Here is a 16,749-nt window from a genome sequence, read left to right as displayed (position 1 = left end):
CAGAAGGAAATGATTGCCTGACTAAAGAAAATGGTAATCATTTCTCCCAGTAGGAATCCTCACAATGTAAAGGTTGCGATTCCAGTATTAGCATTGTCATGGGTAAAGGGCAGCTCACCACTAATTATGATTGTCGATAAAAAGGTCACATTCCATTGCAGAAAGCAGTGATTTTATTTTTGCGTCCAACTATGAAAACAACTCATACAAGTTGTGACAGGTTTATAAAGGTTAAGGTGATGACATTATGATTTTTGCTTCTAGCAATGATGCTATACTCTAAAGGCTTGAGCCATTACTTCCTGTCTTGGTAGGAAATATTTTCTGAACTGTAAAATGTTTTGAATGCTGTGATTTGATCTCCATGTTGTATCCATACTTTTTTTTTAGAAAAGGAACTATTTCCCTTTTTTTTTCATTGAAAACTGTTAAATGCTATAGCCTGTCAATTACTCTGTAAATATTACTTTGTGATTGCTATCAATTACTCTTAATTTAGTGGAGGTGTTAACCCATTGCTTTACAAGGAGAAACTATAGGTTAAATTTTCACTCCTGTGCTCGGAGGGTGGAGTTGCATTTCTTGAATCTGCAAACCCAAACCAGCAGGAAGTGACCCAGAAGTTGAGATTTTTATTTTGGGATGGAACAGTCTTTAAGACTCGAACCAGAAAATTCCAGTAGAAGGCTATCTCCATGCTGTACATAACATTTTAAATTGTTAATACACTTCACTCCCCATGCCCCATACATAGCATTGCATAAGCTCTAAGCCCCTCATTAACTCAGCATACCCTCCCTCTAACCTATGCCCCTTACTGAACTCCATGACACATTATAATGCCTCACAAACCTCTCCCAAACTAGTGCTTACGTATGCACCCCAACCCTTACCCTCTACCCTTACCTCTATATTAATTCACACAATCTGAGCCATGAGCAAATTTTGGGATCCATACTAAAATTAAATTAAATAAAGCTCTAAGTATCTATTGAACTGTTCAGTATGTATTAAAAAAAATGACTACATTTAACTTACTTCCACTTCTTAATTTCATTCAAAGTGTAAAACACTTTATAACAAGAAGCAATAAAATGTGAAATTCCACTTCTAAGAGTTTATTAGCACTTGGAGTTGTCAATCAAACTGAAATAGCAGGCACCTTACAGTTAGAATGTTAATTGGGAAATCAGTCATGTAGCTCTAATTCAGAAAAGCTTCCAGTTTATGTCAATTTACAAAGTGAACTAGCAAAAGTTTTTTCTTTAAACACTCCAAGACTTTATTTTTAAAAAAACACAAGAGCTTAAAATGTTTTGACATTTTTGATAGTTTTTTTAATGACTGGTCTTCTTGAGAATCACTGTTCCAAATTAGTTTATATATATTTTCATGCTTGCTTTTAACAATTCCATTGGGCACTTGGTCTCCCTCAAAAGTATCCCATGAGCAAATCCACAGTGGTACCTTATCTCTCCAAAAAAGGTACCCTGAATTTCCAAGCAAAATCAAAAAGTTTACAAGTGCTTCTATCAGGTGTAATCTATGTATTTTGTGTCTTGTACATACAGAGTACCAACAGTAGAGACATCTGCTGATTTGTACAGCTGCCTCAGCAAAATGTGCATTTGCAAAGCAGGTCTTCCCTCTATTCCCATCACTACCAAAAATGCTACATGCCTGAGTCATGAGTGGGGCTTCCAATTTTTTGGCCACATCAGTATTTTCACCCCAATGGACAGTCTCTCCATCATTAAAAGGTTTAGGCCTACGTATTTCCAGTGTTTGCAATGTAGCCAAAGACAAACTTCAATGCCCATGCATAATATCCAAACAATTCTTTGGAGGAAAAAGCTACTGTAGATTATTGACCTATCACTACCACAAAACATGTATAAGATGTCAATAAGATGGCATAACTGCATTACTCTGTGTGTAAGAAAATTAACTTTGGTCACAAACCGTAAGATGCAAAAAATTAAAAGTTCAAACTCTGCTCAGATTGACACAATACTATGAACTGCAGTGATTATGAACCTTTAGAATTCCACAATTCAATAACTAGCTGTCAGTTTGTAAATTCTTGCTTTTACTCTTAATGGACAAGTAACACAGAAGCACATTTAGAAAACTAAATTGTCAAGGGAAAGTTTGGTTATTGCTTCAAAATTTCTAAACTAAAATGAAACTTATCACCATAACTCTAAGGTTGGGAAACGATATTGCCCCACCATTTGCTGGTATGGGGCATCTTACATTGTTGCATGACTGGCAACACCTTTCCCAGAACCCTTCAGCTCAAAAATGTCTTGTACATTGTTGAGAACACATGTTGATAATGGAATGCGAAAGGTTACAGGACACTTGGGGCTTTGTTGAATAGCCAGTAATCTAGTAATTAACAAATAGACAGTGAAGGAGTGTGCATTTGATTGTGTGAATTCAATGTCAAATTGGGTTGAGAAGTGGAGAAAAGATTTTAAGAGAGCAGAAAGAGGAACACAGATAGTGAAAAAGAATAATTAAAATTTTGACATGCAAAATCTCCAATGACAAGTTACTGCAGAAAAGAATGAAAGTTCACATTTTTTTAGTTGTTCACTTTCTAGACCAGAGAGGCTGATATGAAGTAATTAAGTTATTTCAAAATTAAAAAGGTACTTACGACGCCAATTATAAGAGTTGCATTTAAGTGACAAGTTTAATGGAAAATTAATGCATAGATGCAGAAACATTATGAAACTCTGAGGAAATTCAAGGGAAAGATGCCAATTTCATAATGCTAATAGCAGAGTGATGCAATCATTCACTAACTTATGGCAATTCATAATTTACATGGTTTATCCTCTTCATCTTTGTCTTTAGTTGATTTATGCATTAATAATTGCATTCATCATTATTTTTCAGTAAATTTCAGTTCATTAACTTTCCTTTAATGCAGTTACTTGACTAAGAAAACAGTTTAAAATCAGAGGAGAATATTTGCATTATGAAATATATTATTGATATTCTTTTTTTAAAAAAATGTATGCACCTGTGAACAACACTTTGAAATTTAACTAATTTTCTCTCCTTGGGAGTATTCTAAAGATTTATAGTAGGTGTTTGGCATATATCTTGAAGCAACCATGCAAATAATTGCATGTTGATTCTTCAGATAGTGTTTTCAGGGCTGAAATTAAGTTGAAGCAGCTGGAACATCCCAGTACTTGTTAGGTACTGTTATGCATTCATCACTTTGCTACTCCAACTTCTTAGATCACTGCAAAAATGCGAACTTCTGCATTATAACAAGGAGGCACATTAAGTCATGAGCAGGCAACCAACATACTACTTTTCTCAGAATAGTGCAGGGCACTGCTTGAAAGGGACGGTATAATTACTCACTGAACTGAAGATTCCTAGGAAAATGTTCTTCTATTTCAAAACATACATGTGGGTAGAGATTACATTTTTATGCTGAAAGAATTCCTCTAGGTTTTTTATCTTTGCAGAATGATAGTCAAGTTTGCAGGTGACTTTGTCACAGAATGGTTGTGCATCCAAGAGGAGGAAATTGCAGGGCAAGGATGCCCACACAGCTCTTGTGTACCTCCTTGTAGGTCAGTTACAGAACAGCAAGGATAGATGTGTCAACACCCACTCTCAGTTCGGAAAGATATATTAAATGGTAAAAAGAACAAGTTGTAGGGAAGTAAGGATTCCAAAGTAGATTGTGGTGAAGTGGAAGTTGTAGTTGAAATAAAAAAAGAATAAAGTTCTTTTTTAAAAAAAGCTATCAGCCATTTGAAGCATATCTAACACTATCCATCCTAACCTACCCACCGCATACCCACCACTGATGAGATTAAAACAAGGACTTAACATCTTAAAAATATGCATCATGTGATATACAGTACTGATTCAATATAGATAAGGAAACTGAAATATGAATGTTGATCTTGGCTTATGGAAAGGCCCAACAGTTGTTTTTATATATCAAGCTGTGTGTGTGTGTTCAGTTATTTGTACCCTGACTAAAGTCAAGTTTACACACTGAAAATTTCAAGTCAAAGTACTGTACAATTGCTTTGTGATGCATTTTCTTATTTTGCAACTTAACCTCAAGAATTAAGGCTTTTCACTCCCATCATTCTCAATTAATAAGTCAGGCCACATTTGGATGTGGAATAACCTTTGGATAAATAAAACCGTTCATCAGCTTTTTAAAAAATTATTGATTAGAGGCAAAAACATAATCCTGATTACTAGCTATTTCTACACAGAGATAACATTGGTTTCAGTCTTACCTTAATAACAGAAGCTCCTGCTCGGGAAAGGGGACTGTGCATTTGGGCTGCCACTGCCATGTTAGCTATGGTGCTGAGGTGACTCATCTGGCTCATTGCCATGGTAACCGATGCAGGAGGTAGGCTGACAGGGATGAGGGGGTGGGGCATCATCATGAATGGCAACTCTAGTCCTTTCATATAGGGAGAAAAAGAAGATTATATGTATTAATGTCTTTATTTTCTGCTTGAATGTGACCTGTATTCATTTCCTATTTTTTTTGTTAAAGTGAGCCATCATTATCATTCTGATGAACATTTTGTGATTATTGTGACAAGTATATGTAAGAACCCTCGAGTATCTGACAGCAATGTTAGTACAGATTTTAATGTTCCACAGTTGTAGCATTGTACCTGTGGGCACTTCTTTTGTTTGGTTAACTTCAAACCAGCATCTCAGTAATGAAGGACTCGATGATATCTTAATACCGAACTAACCCTTTAGCAGGTATTGAACTCACCCACGAGGCCTATATTAATTTTTTTCTTGCCATAGCTTTAATATTACTTATCTGATCTCCAATGAATAACCATTTTCTGTAAAGAGTTCACCAGAGAACCTAAGAGTAAATGCATCAGATCAGGAAAAACTTTGCTAATATTATAATTGAAGGCGTAAAGAAATGTCAGCAAGAGAATTTCATATAAATAATAATTATGACTGAATGGGTAGCAACCTGTCTTGTACCAAGGCTGATATGAGCAATAATAATTTTAGAGAGGTGGTGGCATAGTAATAATGCCACTAAAAATCTCAAACACCAGATTAATATTCTCAGAGCATGGTTTCAAATCTCTCAATGGTAGACGGGGAAATTTGAAATCAATAAAAATTTGTGATTAAAAATTTGGTCTAATGGAAAGGCAGCTTGTCAGAGTCCCAGAGGACCCCAAAGGGCTGTTCTCTCATTAGAAACAAATGACTGGTGGTAGGTTTAACCTAAGAGTCACCATGCTTCAGATGAGAAGTAAGATTGAGAAGGCAGGACTTTCATAGGAACTTCAGCAGGAGTGTGAATCAGACTAATGGTGGCCACATAATCATTGTTGATTGTCATAAAATCTCAACCGGCTCACTAATGTCGTCTTAAGAAGGAGAACTGCCACCCTTCCACCCTCTTCCCCCACCCCCGCCCCCTTACCCAGTGTGGGCTACATGTAACTCCATCCCACAGTAATGTGGCTGACTCTTAACTGCTGTATATAGTCAATAAATGCTGGCCATGCTTCGGCCATCCACGTTCCACGAATGATTTTTGTTTTAAAAAGTAATGAAATTTTGGGATCTCCTCCTTAGTACACATGCTTCTCTTTTAATTCTTTAGCATAGTGCTGAGTTTAACTTGTAAAGTTAGTATAAGTTACTTCATACAATATACATTTAACATTTTAATGTTTTCTTAAACAATGTAGCCATTACATTGTGGCCATTTAGAGAAACGTGTTTGTGAGTATCTTTACCCCATTCTCAACACAATGTTTATTGATAAATGTATTCTATGAAAGCTGTTAATTACTCTATGATGGCCATCTTTCTGATTTTTCTGGTGCACATTTTTGAACATTTATAAAGAGAATAAATATGGTTTCTTTCAATGGCAGGTTATATTTAATTCGTACAACACTAAAAATATAGAACTACATCTGATGGATAACGCATGCCATTAACAATGCTACTAAATAGGCTATTTCTAATGTGGGGCAGACAGTAACATGTACACTGAATTTTGAAAAATAACCTAAATTAGATAAGGGAACAGTTGGTGTAAGTTGGACGTAGAATCAGACCTTCTGCACTATTAGGGGATTATCTAATGCATGCGAAAAGTTGAGGAAATAATGGTCCTGAAGCTAGATATAAAAGGTTGAACTTTGCCTTTGGAATCTATCATGACTGGGTTCTTTTCACATTAACCAGCAGTCACTGGTGATCAGAGGAAGCAGGCAATTCATCTAGTAAAGGCAACTTTGGAGCCTCCACAGAACTAGTTAGTTACTTTAACATCAGAGGTAACTATCAGCAAACAGAAGTTCAATTACTTCCTACTAGAAAATTGTGCCAAGACAACTAACAGGAACATAATCAGAAAATGCCGTAATTTTCATTATTTAATATCTTTTTAAAATATTTTGCATTGCAACTAAATACTCTAGCACCAGATTTGCAGATGGTGTTCTAATCAAGAGGTATTGTTGATTTAATCCATTATCACTTCTAATCATAAGTCTATATATTACTGTATTCCAGTAGAACAAATCTTCAAAGCAAATTACAAAGTTTTGAATGGTCACATGAGAGTTGACTTCCACAAGTTCCTTCAGCAAATTTGAGCATAACTGTTTTGTGTACACAGCATCATGTGTTGTGCATTTTGATAAAACTTCATTCTTCTTTTACTTGAAACTGTATATCAAGGAGAATCAGCTTCTGTTGCTATCGAATAAACCAAGTATGTCACTCATGATGGCAAAGTTGAAATGAGAGTGATAGTAGGACATGATTTGGCAGCAGTGATAATCTTTATTCAAAAAGATATCAGTATTTAACATAGGTCCTTTAGATAGAATAACATCTTGGTTTGTAAAAAATTATGTTGTCTTGCTGGCTTCCAATAGCTAGAACATCAATGTGCAGAAACCTATAAGATTAAAATGGTCAATTTTTGAATGGATAAGTAGCCTATACATTTTAAATAGCCTCCCAGCATGTTTCCATCTCTATATTTGAATTCAAAGCTACCATGTTATTTTTTATTTGTTATTGGTTTAGATCTTAATTTTTGTATCACATATATAAAATAGAATTATGTACAGGTTTTCTTTTATATACAGTATGTGTCTATGAATACAGGCACAATCTCCTTTTTCCCCTAAGTGTAGGTGTGTGTTAAGTGGTGAATAACATGGCACCACTCCCAGTGAAATAGCTCATTGGATCTCGTACTAATCAGCTTGTTACAGCTGATGGGCATGTGAGGCAAGTACCTCACCTTAACACAGGTCTTGACACTGTCGACCTGGGTCTTCTAACAAACCTAGAAACTTCTAGTTTCTATTTGAAGTTACTAGCCTACTCCAGTGTTGGAAAGGTATTTATCTTCTTTCTTCTCACAATGTGGGAGACTGGAGTGTTTATTCTCAGAGGAGAAAGTGAGGTCTGCAGATGCTGGAGATCAGAGCTGAAAATGTGTTACTGGAAAAGCGCAGCAGGTCAGGCAGCATCCAGGGAACAGGAGAATCGACGTTTCGGGCATAAACCCTTCCTCAGGAATTCCTGAGGAAGGGCTTATGCCCGAAACGTCGATTCTCCTGTTCCCTGGATGCTGCCTGACCTGCTGCGCTTTTCCAGCAACACATTTTCAGCTGTTTATTCTCAGAGGCTGACCACTGACCATCCCCACCCCAAAGCCTTGGTTTCCTACTGTCTGCAAAGTGTCAGCAGGCAAGTTGTCTTGGTTTCCCAACTGAGTCAAGAAATATACAACTGACCTTCTCACCCAGCATCAAGGTGGTGAGAAGGGCCGAAGCTTCTCTCCAGAGCAAACTCACCCAATTATCTGCTTTTCTCACCATGTCTCTCCCCACCGCCATGGAGGGGAAAATTGGACTGTGTGCCCGTAAGTAGCGAGCATTTCTGGTAAAATACACTCCCAGCTAAATCATATTCCATGTTCAATGCCATACTTTGCGTAAGTCCAGTTATCGCTGAAACAACATAATATAAAAACAACTGATTTCTGGTGCACAAGCTTAATTATTGAAAATGTCAAGACTTTATAGGTTGGTAAGTTACAGTCCATATAAAAATCGAAATTTTTAAAAAGAATTTTGACTCCATTTTCAAATAATTGAAACTTAAATGGAGACGATCTTCCTTTGATATCAAAATGGAGGCCTGGATTGCAAAGTTCAGAAATCCCTAAAGCATCACTGCACAGAATGGAGCCTCCACTCCATGGCTCTGTTCCTGGTGACAAGGACATGGTTATTCAGTTAGTGGAAGCAGGCAGCCCACTTATGTACTCTCATAACTGAGACTCCCAAGCAATTGAAATTTCTCAGCGGCATCCTGCTACTCCTGGAGAGGGAGCCATAGGCCATATCAATCATCCTTCTCTAATTCTGATCCAAAGCTGGTAGATTTCCTCCCACAGTCCAAAAATGTGCAGATTAGGTGAATTGGCCAAGCTAAATTGCCTGTAGTGTTAGGTGAAGGGGTAAACGTAGGGGAATGGGTCTGGGTGGGTTGCACTTCGGTGGGTCGGTGTGGACTTGTTGGGCCGAAGGGCCTGTTTCCACACTGTAAGTAATCTAATCTAATCTAATCAAAAATCGAAAGATGATCTCACAGAAGTCCACTACACTTCAGTTCTTGTTTCAAGGCCTACACGTAATCCAGAACCACACCTACAATTTCCACAGACATCCCTCGGCATTCATTTAAATGGCACGAGCTTTTTTTGCAGAGTTGTTATAGCAATCAAGGTCAACATTTAGTCAGAGAAGTAAATAGCTCAAAGGAAATCTCAGGATATGGGTACTCATGACCCAGTTGAAAATATTATCTAGTGGGGTTCTTGGAGTAACCTAAAATCTCAAGTGTTATTAGACAGCAGATAGAGAGAGCTTGCACTGCATTATTCATCAATGAAAAACAGCCACAAGGCTGAACAAGACACAAATCTAGTAGATCCAGATTCCATCTCAAATTCTGCTGGCTCCCAATCTGACCACACCAGAACCCCATGCTAAAGAAGGAAATTCTGTATATGGGACAAGACCAGGCGAGTATAGCTGGAATTTGATCAGGAGTTGAAGGGGAGGACTTTTCAGGTGTCAATTCAGCTGCATGTACTGGTCTTAACAGGTGTACATAAAGCAGATGACATGCGAACACTTAGTCAGACTTCAATGCAACTGTCTCAACCATTTAATTATGGATGATTGTCAGCTCTGTCATCTTGGCGTTCAGTTCTGGCAGTAAATACGAGCTCATCCATGAATAACATTGCAATTGGAAGGTCACTGAGATAAATGTTGAGGGAAAAGCTTGAAATATAACGCAATCATTGCCAAATCAGTAGCTGTTGAAGTCAAGGCTAACATGTTAAGATATATAACTTTGCATAGCTCCATTCTTCTTAACTATTCAATTTGTTCTGTGCAGGTGCATTTTTTTTGCAAGCCTGCATTAATCTCTTGTGGAATTCATGGGTAGAACCTTTGTCCTCTCTTTACATAGTTAAATTTATTTCAGTCCATTCCCTGCTTAACCATATTCCAACAAAAGCATAGTGGAAGTAACTATTGAAGCAATGCAAACTGTCTTCCTGTATATCTTTGTTTGGTGCTTAATCGATAATAGTCAGTAGTATTTAAATAACTCCCCTATAATTTATGACTACATTCTCAAATACCAGAAGCAAGCAAATTCAACCCCCTTTCCCACATCAGTACCACTACACATACAGATGTCACACATGGATATTTGGCACATATAAATCACAATGTTAAATTGCACTTGTATGCAAGTCATTTCCCTATAATTAGAGTGTTTACAAATAGGCATCAAATAGTGGTTTAATGTACCAGATTGTACTGATGATGTGATGAGTTGTTTGGAGTTCCCAAGGAGACCCATGGGTGTTAAACTAATTGCTACTAAGAATGAGGATCCCTGTGTTCATGACTGGCTATAAATCCTCCCATCCCTGCAGGCCAGGGAATTCCTCGTGAGTTTGATATTGTTATTCTTGCTCAAGGGTTAGATACAAAGAGTATTTTCTGATTGATAGTCATGCTTAACATATGACGTGAACAGAGCACCATAATGTCACTTAATATTATGGATTTGTCCTTAATATATAATCAATTTAGACATTCTGCTGTAAGGTGCAGGAAAATTATAAACTGTGTTATTTCGGTTTCTGTTCCAATTTTTGTCCCAATCTTTCCACTCCTGAAAGGTTTGGGGATATGGTTTGTGAAATGTGTTACTGATGAGTGATCATACTATCTGATGGCTTTCTGAAATTTAAAGTTTATTTTTTGCACCCTTTAATCTATTATCAGTTATTTTCTACAGAGATAAATTATTTTGGCATCCTTCCAAAGCCACTATTCACACAAATATAGCACATGCACACACATACATCATTAGACCTTAGTGGTCTAAGCAGGTGAATGTCTGCAAGATTGTATAATCAGACAGTATGGCATAGCTGACTATGTGTTTTGACCTTGTGGTAGTAGGTAACTTACTTTTTCCTTACCCCATGAAGATGAACTTTTACCTCAAGAAGGTGAACAATTGGATCAAAATTAAACACCACCTGAGAAAACTTGACACCTCACTGAGCAATTGAATTCATGAATACCAGTTAAAATTAGGTAGATATGAAACAGTACATAAGATGATACATTACATGGAACTATGCTTTGTTAGATTAGCTGTGGCTATCATCCACTATTGGTGTTACATTTTAACAGTAATGACTTTAATACTTGCTGTTCAAATTGGCAACATGAGATCTATAACAAGTATACTTCAAATTAGTTTAATCACGCGCCTGAATTTTCAGTTAGCTTTTGTTCAATTTATTTGCAACATGAGAATTCAGGTCTCAAATGATTATTTAACTTGTTAAAGTGATAGTTCATTGTTTGACAAAATTATACTTTGGATAAGATTTTACAGTGATTTTATTGGTGCTTGCCTATTAAAATGTTTCAAGATCTGTCATAGAATTAAAAAAAGGTACTTTGGAAGCTGGTTCTATGTGTAAATCAGTTGCATTTTAAAAAAAAGCCATGCTTTTTTTGAAGCTAAGATGAGCACGAGCCTACTCTAGTAATGTGTTCCTGGTAATCTATTAGTGTTCATGTAACACCACCAATACACGATCTGTCTATTACTTTAGACAAAATTCAGTAATATCATCTTCATTATGCTTGTGTTTTTCCTTTTAAGACACATTTTCAACAACTACTGTTGTTAGCTTTATTCAATGGCCTGTGAAATGCAAGTTTTCTGATTTAACTCAAATCATTTAACAGGATACTATCATTATTTGACACAGGCCACCGTCTTGGAGCCAGTGTATTGGTACTGTGCTCTAAGGGTACCAATATGCTCTGCACTTCAATAACAACCATTCTCTCCATATAGACTATCACAGGAGGAGAGTGGTTTTTATTAGCTTCCTGAAAGGTTAAGCAAAGTTAAAGAAGTGGGTCATAAACTGAATTTCTTTGGGGTCTCATCCCAATCATATTTAGTGTCAATTTTATAAATTCTCCAATTAATTTAGAATGAGAAAATATTTACAGTTTACAAAAAACCAGCAATGGTAAATAATAAAGTATCCAAAAGAACCCTGGAGATCTCAATGAAATATTTTAAATGACATTATTACATACTAAATATTGGATATAGTACATATCAATATCTAGTTTAATATTCAGAATTCTTCCTATTTTTCAAATCTTTATAATAGTCTAGATTTATAAATATACAGAATAAAAAAAATGTGTCCTACAAAGCAATACAATTTGTAAGATGCATCAATTCAAATTTGATTTTTTTTGCAACCTTTGGCTTCCAATTATTTAAGTATTGTTAGAATAATATATCCATTCAATTGTTTAAACTGAATGTACTGGTGATGCTCAGTGGAGTAGTCATGTTGGAAATTAATATTTTTATTGCATACTGGTGTGTCATATTTAAAATGAGAACACATTAAATTGGTAATAGAGAAATCTTAAAATCAATGTGCATGAGATTGCTCATTATGCAGATAGAGATCTGTGGGTAAACAAGCAGGTGGTGTTTTTCATTACAGATTTGAAGACTGATTATTTTTGATGATAATATGAATTAAATTTCTCCTCTGTAGAGTTCTGACTATTACATAAGGGAACATTCTTAATAGATAGAGAATGCCTACAGCAACACTAATGGCTTTGGTAAATACCTGAGGCAAATATGCTGTCACCTTGACATCCATAATTCACTGGATGCTTGCAGAGAGATATTTGTAGTGGTGTTTTAATTATAACCTTCTGACCTTAAAGAAACAATGGGATGTCTTTCATTGTAAGTTAACACTTGGCCTAAATTTGAAACTAAGTCAAATTTATGACAGATTGGGACTATAGTGTAATCATTAATTGTATTGATGTTTCCCTTGAGCTTTTCACTCTCAAGTATACATAAAGTTTAACTGAAGTTGAATAAGTTAAATAAGGAGAGAAATTCTTCATAACAGGTAAATTTAGTGGTAATGTCCGTTATTTTTCAAACAGAGCATGATTACTACTTGAAAAGGACTTCGAGGTAGAACAAAGGAAGCAAAATCCCTGGAATAGAAAACTATTCAATGTTTCAATGCTGGAACTGTCAGACTTTCTGGATGGAAATAATCCAGGTTGGTCGGATTCGTCTCCTGCCCAAACCTGCCTTGTCACCTTTTGTGGTGTTAAAGTCCTGAAATTTTGCTAGTTGTACCTACTCTGATTCAATAAAACCAGCATTGAATTCTCTATCCTGGGAAACCACTAATATAAAACAATCTGATTTAAAATTATGTTCCTCAGAGTACTATTTTTTTTAGTATATTGGACTTTGTTCCTTGGATAAGGCCAAACATTACATATTATAAAAGAAAAGAATCTTGATTTAAAACCTAAATATTGAGTTCAAAGCTTCTAAGTCAGTCTAGATACTCAAGATGCTTGCCAATATTATGGCCAGCAACAAGATCAATAAAAAAATCTTTCATGTTGAGAGATACTTACTTTCTTTCAAATTGAAATAAAAACAAAATGTGACATACACCATGACAAAAGAACAGTTCAGTCATTCTTTAAAAGTACTGAATAACAACACACCGATCCATTTACTTTGTGGAGTGTCTATACAACGAATTGCTATGAAATGCACTTCACTGTGCACTGTCATGAAAGTTTGATCAAACTCTAGTTTTAGAACCTAAAGTGGTTTATAAGTGCACTAAACCAAGTGGCATGAGATCACCTCTCAGACTCATTCTCACAGTCTCAGTTTGCACTAACAGCAAAATAACTTCATGCTTCATTTGTGTCTTTTCCTAGGAAAAGAAAATTGGAAGCAAAACACTTCACCACAGTTGATCCTGTCCTCAGAAACATTTATGAAATACACTGAACTCAAGCAGCAGGCCAATTTGTTTTACTTATGGGTAAGTACTTATGGAGTCATAGAGATGTACAACATGGAAATAAACCCTTCGGTCCAACTCGTCCATGCCGACCAAATACCCCAACCTAATCTAGTCCCACTACTTGTCAAAGATTTTTGCAGTATGTAAAAGTCAAACTAGTAATGGGTTTTAATAACTAACCTATATGTTGACTAGCTTACTTTTACCAACACTGCAATGTTTGTGGATTAGAATATCAGGCTTAGCAGCACACAACTCATTTATGAAAACAATATAAAATTCACAAAGCAAGTTTGTTGAAAAGTCAAAGATAGCTCTACAAAATAAATGAGGAACCTGCTTTTGGAATTCAGCATCTACTAATTAAAACATCATTCTCAGGCCCCTGTGGCTTCCCTAAATCGTTTGGATAACCCATAGCAGATTAACTAACATGTCAACATGCTTTCAAAAGCTAGGGTTTAGGGATGCTTCTATCCCTAACTATGTTTGAAATAATCTCTAAAACAGGTTTTCTTTTTCAAAAGGTTAGGGCATTTAGAACAGTTGACTGTTTGCACCCTGGGATTCTCACCTACAGGTTTAGTTTCCCGCAGTTGTATTTGATGCTTAACAGCTAGATACTGGACTGACAATCAACTAGTTCAGACTTGGTCCTAATTATCAATGTAATCAGTGCCTGGTGGATCAATATCAAGGGTTCAGAATCCGTTGACAATAGTCTTGTTATCCCTACAGATTTATGATTCGTTACTTCCCATTTCCAACTAAACTGGAGCTCAAAGTTGTGCCAGCTGGATAATTAAGGAGGAGTTGGGATTGGTGGGATTTTGTAATGTCTGTGCTTTGCACACTGCACACTGTGAGAAATGTACAAGGGTTGAAAATACAAAGGAGTAGAGGTATCTCCCATTAGACATTAGAATCAGGTGTGACTTAAGACAGTTCAGATTCAGAACATGAGATGTTGATCCTGCAGCACACACTGAGCATATTTCTATACTGTTTGACTCCATGACTCTATGCTGGCACCATTGCAATGAGATTAATCCAGAATGGGAAATGTTAAAAGAAATTTTACAGGAATTCCACAATAGTGCTTAATCCCATTCTTAACTCCATTGCATTCCAGAGGATGGAGAGCTTTGCTCATTCTAAACAAAACAAAGAATTATTTGGAAATAACAGGCTTACATTTTTGTCTCCATGTGGTGGAGGGGGATGGGAGAAGAGTAGAAGATGTGCTCATTGTTACATGGAGTATTTTCTGCTCCAATGTCATAACTGAACCTTCCCAAACCAGGTACAACACTGGGCAGATTGAGTTCAGTTCAATAATGTGTCTCAACTCAGGCAGGATAATAGCAAGACAGGTAGGTAGAGCATTGGGGGTGTCTACTGGCTCATTGTCCTGGCCTGATTCCTATCCTACCAAGATAGCAGGGTCTGCTGCTGGTTCCTTGCTTCCCGCCCCACCACCCCAACCCCCTCACAACCCCAGACAAGGAGTGGGGAGCTTGCCCTTTTGCTGAAATATCTCCATCTACTCCACTGTACCACCCTCCAGCACTACCTGGTGAAGATGCTAGAGACCCAACATTACTAATGAATGCATGAGAGAAAGCCTAGAAAAGGCTTCTCATCCCTTTGTTTCAGCTCTATGACTCACTGATTTGGGTCTCCACCTAAAACGAGGTGCAACAAGAAAGCTAATCCACCTGGACCTTATGACATCTGCAGGTTGGACCAGCAGGAAATCTGGAAGATCGCTGATCCAGGTGAAACTGCCAGGGGACGATGAGGAACAGAAGAGATCCACTCATTCTGCAGCATGAGGTAGCCTTCTGGTGGTGACTGGCTTTGTTAGTTTGGGTCAGATCAGGGCTGCTGCCAGATTCTCCCAGTGATCAGGTCTTACACTGTGGGTGAACCCCAACAGTTCATTGGAAGGGGTCCAGGAACCCTTACCCCTTCACCCTGGAGCCACACCTCGGTCACAGAGTGGGAGCTGCAGCGTCAGGCCACCTGCAGAGCCACCTCCATGGTCTCTTTGTAGTACAGCTGCAAATCATTTTAATTATTTTGTCTATTCTTCACCTTTAGGCACCCTTGATGTCCTGTTGCCCATCTCTCCTGTCACCAGCACAACTCTGTTTGCCCTCACTGTGCCAGCTGGGTCAACTCTCACTCCCCAGGTGGCCTCTAAACTCAGCCAGCTCCAGAGAGATTGCTTGGACAGGGGAACAGGTATCAACAGCAGGATTGGAGTTCATATTTGGTCCTGGCTGTGATGGTTTAAATCAATTGTCTTTGGTCATGCCTCTTTAACTGAAAACAGGAACAGGTGACCACTCAGTCCCTTGAGATTGCTGTACCATTCTACATGATCATCCAAGCCAGTACCCTGTTCCTGCTTTCACTCTCCGCACCCCCCCACCCCCCATTTCCTCTGATCTCTTTAGCCCCCAAAACTATACTTGTTGAAATCATTCCATGTTTTGGCCTCAACCTCTTTCTGTAGCAGAAGCTCATCACTCTTTGGGTGAAGAAATTTCTCCTCCTCTCAGTCCTAAATGGCCTATCTCTTATCCTTGGATTGTGACACCGGTTTCTAGACTTCCCAGCTATTGGGAATATCCTTCCTGAATTTCTAGTCTTGTTAGAATTGTATAGGTTGCTTTGAAATCCCTCTATGCCCCAACCCTGCCATTCTACTAAACAACAATGAATATAGTCCTAATTGATCCAGTCTCTTTTCACATGTTAGACCTGCCGTTCCAGGAATCAGTATGGCAGTCTGAGACAGATCCTTTGCCACCCACAGCAGTGACCCTGGTCCCAAGAAACTGGTTCAAGATTTTGGTGGTACCAGAAGGGTGAACAAAAGTCCTAACCTGCCAGAACATCACTGTCACGAGGCAAATCCACTCCATATTTTAAAAGTTCTGTACTACCATCTAATGCTCTTGTAAATTGTGTTGAGTCTGAACCTTTTTATTTGAATTCTTACCTTCTTCCCAAAGAAGCTATTTTTATCTCATCGTTTGGACGCAAAGTGGAACTTTACTGATCTGTATGCCTTTTACCACTCCCAAGTGATATAGGTGCTCTCTGAACCATTGGTATGTTATGGCTGCTGTACAGTGAAAAAGAGATTATCAAATCACAGTAATGCCACTTAAAGTCACGGGTGTTTAATGCAAGTTGAAAGCTAGTAT

At 37.5% G+C, this 16,749-nt stretch overlaps 1 protein-coding gene and 1 long non-coding RNA gene across 6 annotated transcripts in view; one reads left to right on the top strand and one right to left on the bottom strand.

Annotated features, from left to right (window-relative positions):
- dacha (dachshund a) overlaps positions 1–16,749 on the bottom strand; it is a 395,958-nt gene that overhangs the window by 90,994 nt on the left and 288,215 nt on the right. For all 4 annotated transcript variants that reach the window (XM_043704519.2, XM_087992131.1, XM_087992132.1 and 1 more), the window contains exon 4: positions 4,290–4,462. In XM_043704519.2, coding sequence (XP_043560454.1) covers positions 4,290–4,462 — 173 coding nt within the window. The remainder of the gene's footprint in view (positions 1–4,289; positions 4,463–16,749) is intronic.
- The window catches only part of LOC148148811 (uncharacterized), a 59,560-nt gene that overhangs the window by 37,053 nt on the left and 5,758 nt on the right, over positions 1–16,749 (top strand). For both annotated transcript variants that reach the window (XR_015758671.1, XR_015758670.1), the window contains exon 2: positions 13,443–13,549. This is a non-coding gene — a long non-coding RNA (uncharacterized LOC148148811). The remainder of the gene's footprint in view (positions 1–13,442; positions 13,550–16,749) is intronic.

The sequence above is a fragment of the Chiloscyllium plagiosum genome, unplaced genomic scaffold (assembly GCF_037043375.1).
Source record: "Chiloscyllium plagiosum isolate Xiang-an unplaced genomic scaffold, Cpla_swu_hap1 HiC_scaffold_11, whole genome shotgun sequence".
Taxonomy (NCBI): Eukaryota; Metazoa; Chordata; class Chondrichthyes; order Orectolobiformes; family Hemiscylliidae; genus Chiloscyllium; species Chiloscyllium plagiosum.
Note: the sequence above shows the minus strand (reverse complement) of the source record. Positions and strands in the feature narration are given on the sequence as shown.